Here is a 3,747-nt window from a genome sequence, read left to right on the forward strand (position 1 = left end):
TCCATCCTTTTGCTTGTGAGAATGGACACGTAGGTCAAATCTTTTTGTCCCACATAAAAAACGAACTTATAACTAGCTACATATATAGAGAGACAGTCGAGATCGACTGATTCCGTGACAAGAAATCCGCTCTTCTAATCTTCTTATGTCTAATCCAATGACATAATAGTCCTCCTGTTCTATATTTTTTCATGTAACGCTAACATTTGGAATGATTCTAGTTACATTTTTGGCCATATTTTTTTAAAGCTTGTGTAAAAGATAAGAGGCTAGTTCTTTGCATATTATCTCTCTAGCTGTGGTGCAATATACGAAGTAATGGATGGATGTCAAATCTAACGAAACGAAGTAAAGAGATGTTAAGATTCGAAGGTAAAATAGTTGCAAGCACAGAGTTACTAAAGGGCCTCGTAGAAATGCAAGGACAGAGTTACTTGAGACATTGAGATTCCAAAAACTGAAAATACTTAAATGATCCCACATAGAACCGATAAATAGTAAATGCAAGTTTATATTAACAAGTGTCCAGAGGATTGACAGTCACGATTAAACATTCAAACGGGAAACAAGTAGAAATTGTAAAGCAAGACCAAAGCCATTTGACTATAGTGTTGCCCTGTATGAAGACATTAATATATCGTTTCCAGAGTACATTGAATTTTATATGGTATAAATACTGTAATCTACGCATAACACGCATTTGAAGACCGCAACATTCATCTTCTACTCGTAGGTCCGGTTGTGTTACTTGCTGGGAAACAAATTTTTCATTATCTGCACAACTGAGGGTGCTGCAGCTGCCAACACAAGAACAACCCCCCAAAACATAGCGAAAGATTTCGTGAACTTTGGATTTCTGTCCATAAACCCTCTCACTCTCACCATAGCTTGGTGTTTGTACCACCCATTGATATCAGACTTCAATTGGGAAAACTCATCTTCATCAGCAAAAGAAAAATTAACACCTTGACAAAGCCCATTGAACATATCACTCGCCTCCTTATCAGTTCCCACCGAGCTCTGAATTATTCCCCTCTTCCTCAGCAACACCACGTCCTTCTCAGACTGGATCAAGCTATTCATCAGAAACACGTACTCTGAAATAATGGTGAGCTTTCTTTGTTGGCAGATGTCCACAGCCATCAGATTACTGAATATCATCTCCGTGGCATTAGATATCCATATCACGGGGAGAAACAGAGTATTTTTCTCTTTTTCGAAACGGAGAGATCTTGTCGACGGAACTCCCTCGTACGACTTAAACTTCATTCCGTTTTCGAACAACTCAGTGGCAGAAGCCATCAGGCACTCCTTTTTACGCTTGTGAAGCGTTTTATGACTTGGATGATGAAGAGAACCACGTCGATCTGGTAGAGAAACTCGAACATCCTCTGCCTTTTTCCCTTCGTGGATGTTCTTGGACTCGTACAGAATGAAATCATGAAAAAAAGTCAGAATGTGATGGTATGGCTTCAGATCTTTATACTGTAACTTCAATTCTTCGTTCAATTCTGTCTCCCGCTTTTTGTGCTCTTCTGGTGGTTCCCCTGTTCTTGGCTGCAGATGATATGAGAAAGGGTGAGCCAAAGCAATGATACCATCGCATATCATTCTAAGAAGCTCCGTCCTCGCTGTCTCTTCTGTCAAGTTTTCCTCCATCTCCAACAGCTGAATGAGGACGCTCATCGGAACCTGATTTTCAAGCATGACAATATCAGTCAAGATATCGAACTGGCAAGACTGGACCCTGTTTCTATTAAACACGGGATCCAAGTTCCATCCTGAATCCTCGTTGTCATTGTGGTTACTTTGCGATTCATCGCTGAGAAGCCTGAGAGTCTCTAGAACGAAACATCCATCAAGAGTGAAGAGCCACGCGAGGATTTTTTCATCGCACTCTTCTTTTCCCTCGTAACTTGCTTTAATTTCTGGAACCAAGTCCTGCAGTCCATCTACTAAAAAGCGTGCATCCTGATTGTTTTGGGGCAACCTTTTCAATGATCGATTCACTGCATTAACCTTGTATAGCAAAATTTAAAGGTTGTGCTGGCACTTAGCAAAAATAATAAATAAATATCATTTATTTTTGTCAGGCTACGTTGGTCTCCACATTAATTTGTAGTAGTGACCACTATTTTTTCCTTATACAAAAATTGAAAAATTGACAAACATCAATCACCTGCATTCATGTGACCCTTTTAAAGAAATTTTTAATCAAATCATTTTTAGATGGTCCTAAAATTAATTCTGGAATGTGACATTCTAAAGATTTTGTAATATATTATTTTGGCTTTAGAAGCTAGTCCCTCAAACCTCACAAATGGCATGATATATTTCAATCATTTAGTTTTTAAAAATATTTATATTATTCTAATATCTTTAAAACATTTTAAAAATTTATATGAACAATATGAAACATAGAAATCTCATTAGTTTATTAAATAAATCAATTTAAAGAAAATTCTTTAGTATTATTTTAAATAAAACTAATTAGTATTCTTTTGAAGAAAACTAATTAGTATTCTTTAAAACACATTAAGAAAATATAATTGAAAAGATTTTATAATTTTATGTCTTAATCGAATAGTAGATTTCTTGTTATATCAATTCAGATTAATTTTAAAAAGATATTTAAAAGTATAATTAAAAGAAATTTATAAATTATTATGTTAGTTAAAAAGAGTTTTCTTATTATGTCTACCAAGATTAATTTTTTTCTAAACATTCAAAAAATAAAATTATCAAATATTATATATCTTATTACACAACAACAACATTCAAAAATTAAAAGAAAATAAAAAATTAAAGAAATTAAGAACTAAACTTTAAATACTATTGGCAAGATTTTCACTTATAAATAGTATAATATTGATATTGTATTATTAATAATCTAATTTTATAAATATAATATTTACTAATTAAATATATATACACTCGTAGTTAAGGAGAGTTTCAATAGACATCTATATTCTATTTTACACAAAGGCAGGGACACTAGCTCTTCAAGAACTCTTGTTTATAATAATAACAATCATCATTTGCACTGTAATTATACAAGCATATCACAAGACAATTTTTGGAATAATTTGTTCTGTTGAACAGAGTTCTTATAAGAAACAAAATTAAACCAATGGATATCAATATGAAACATTTTTATAATCGTAAGCCTAAGAATAAAGAACTTGAAAAATGCTATAATAAGGAACGAAGAGAACATTTAATATCTAATTACTCACCGGATACAATCAGTGATCGCCTCTGCTTTTGATCAGGGCAGCATATCATACAAATCGAAGGCATGGGATTTCTATTATAGTTTCCAACATAACACTGCTTGCCATAATTTGGTTCCTTTCCTCGATGTTGAGCTATGCGTTGTGCTTTAGATTTTTTCTTTTCTTTTTCTTTTTCTTTTTCTTTTCTGCTGGCCGGCATAATATTGCCTTTGGTCACTTCAAAATGGCCACCCAATAATAAATGAGCATCACTAAACGAGAAAATATTGTCCGAGATGTGTCTCATGTTTCTAATGCACCGATTAAGTCTGTTACAGTGTTACATGAAGTGTCCACATATCTTTGCTTACATTTGTTACATTCTGAGGTGCGTGAACTCCTATTTTTGTTTTAATGTCAGTCCATGAATTTAAAAAGTGCGCTCAGCAAACTGAAATTGAAATTCCTAGTGATATTGGAGCCCACATGTTTAAAGTGGTTCTATCATGCTGCAATTCCTTCTATATCTGTT

The 3,747-nt window shown here is 33.9% G+C and overlaps 1 protein-coding gene across 1 annotated transcript; it reads right to left on the bottom strand.

Annotated features, from left to right (window-relative positions):
- Positions 1–495: 495 nt before the first annotated feature.
- Positions 496–3,435, bottom strand: LOC149536654 (putative UPF0481 protein At3g02645). The gene is made up of 2 exons (XM_089806323.1): positions 3,237–3,435; positions 496–2,009 (listed from the first exon to the last, which is right to left on the bottom strand). Exons 1-2 carry the CDS (start codon positions 3,433–3,435, stop codon positions 745–747), a joined length of 1,464 nt encoding a protein of 487 aa, XP_089662449.1. The 3' UTR covers positions 496–744.
- Positions 3,436–3,747: the final 312 nt, after the last annotated feature.

This window comes from Cupressus sempervirens, chromosome 10 (genome assembly GCF_028749045.1).
Source record: "Cupressus sempervirens isolate cs-2001-9-10 chromosome 10, ASM2874904v1, whole genome shotgun sequence".
Taxonomy (NCBI): Eukaryota; Viridiplantae; Streptophyta; class Pinopsida; order Cupressales; family Cupressaceae; genus Cupressus; species Cupressus sempervirens.

What these genes read in the sequence shown, in the direction of transcription:
- LOC149536654 (XM_089806323.1), bottom strand. Translation starts at nt 3,435, where the DNA reads ATGCCGGCCAGCAGAAAAGAAAAAGAAAAAGAAAAAGAAAAGAAAAAA. An exon ending in GCGATCACTGATTGTATCCG is followed by an intron (nt 2,010 to 3,236) that starts GTGAGTAATTAG and finishes AGGTTAATGCAG; the next exon opens with TGAATCGATCATTGAAAAGG.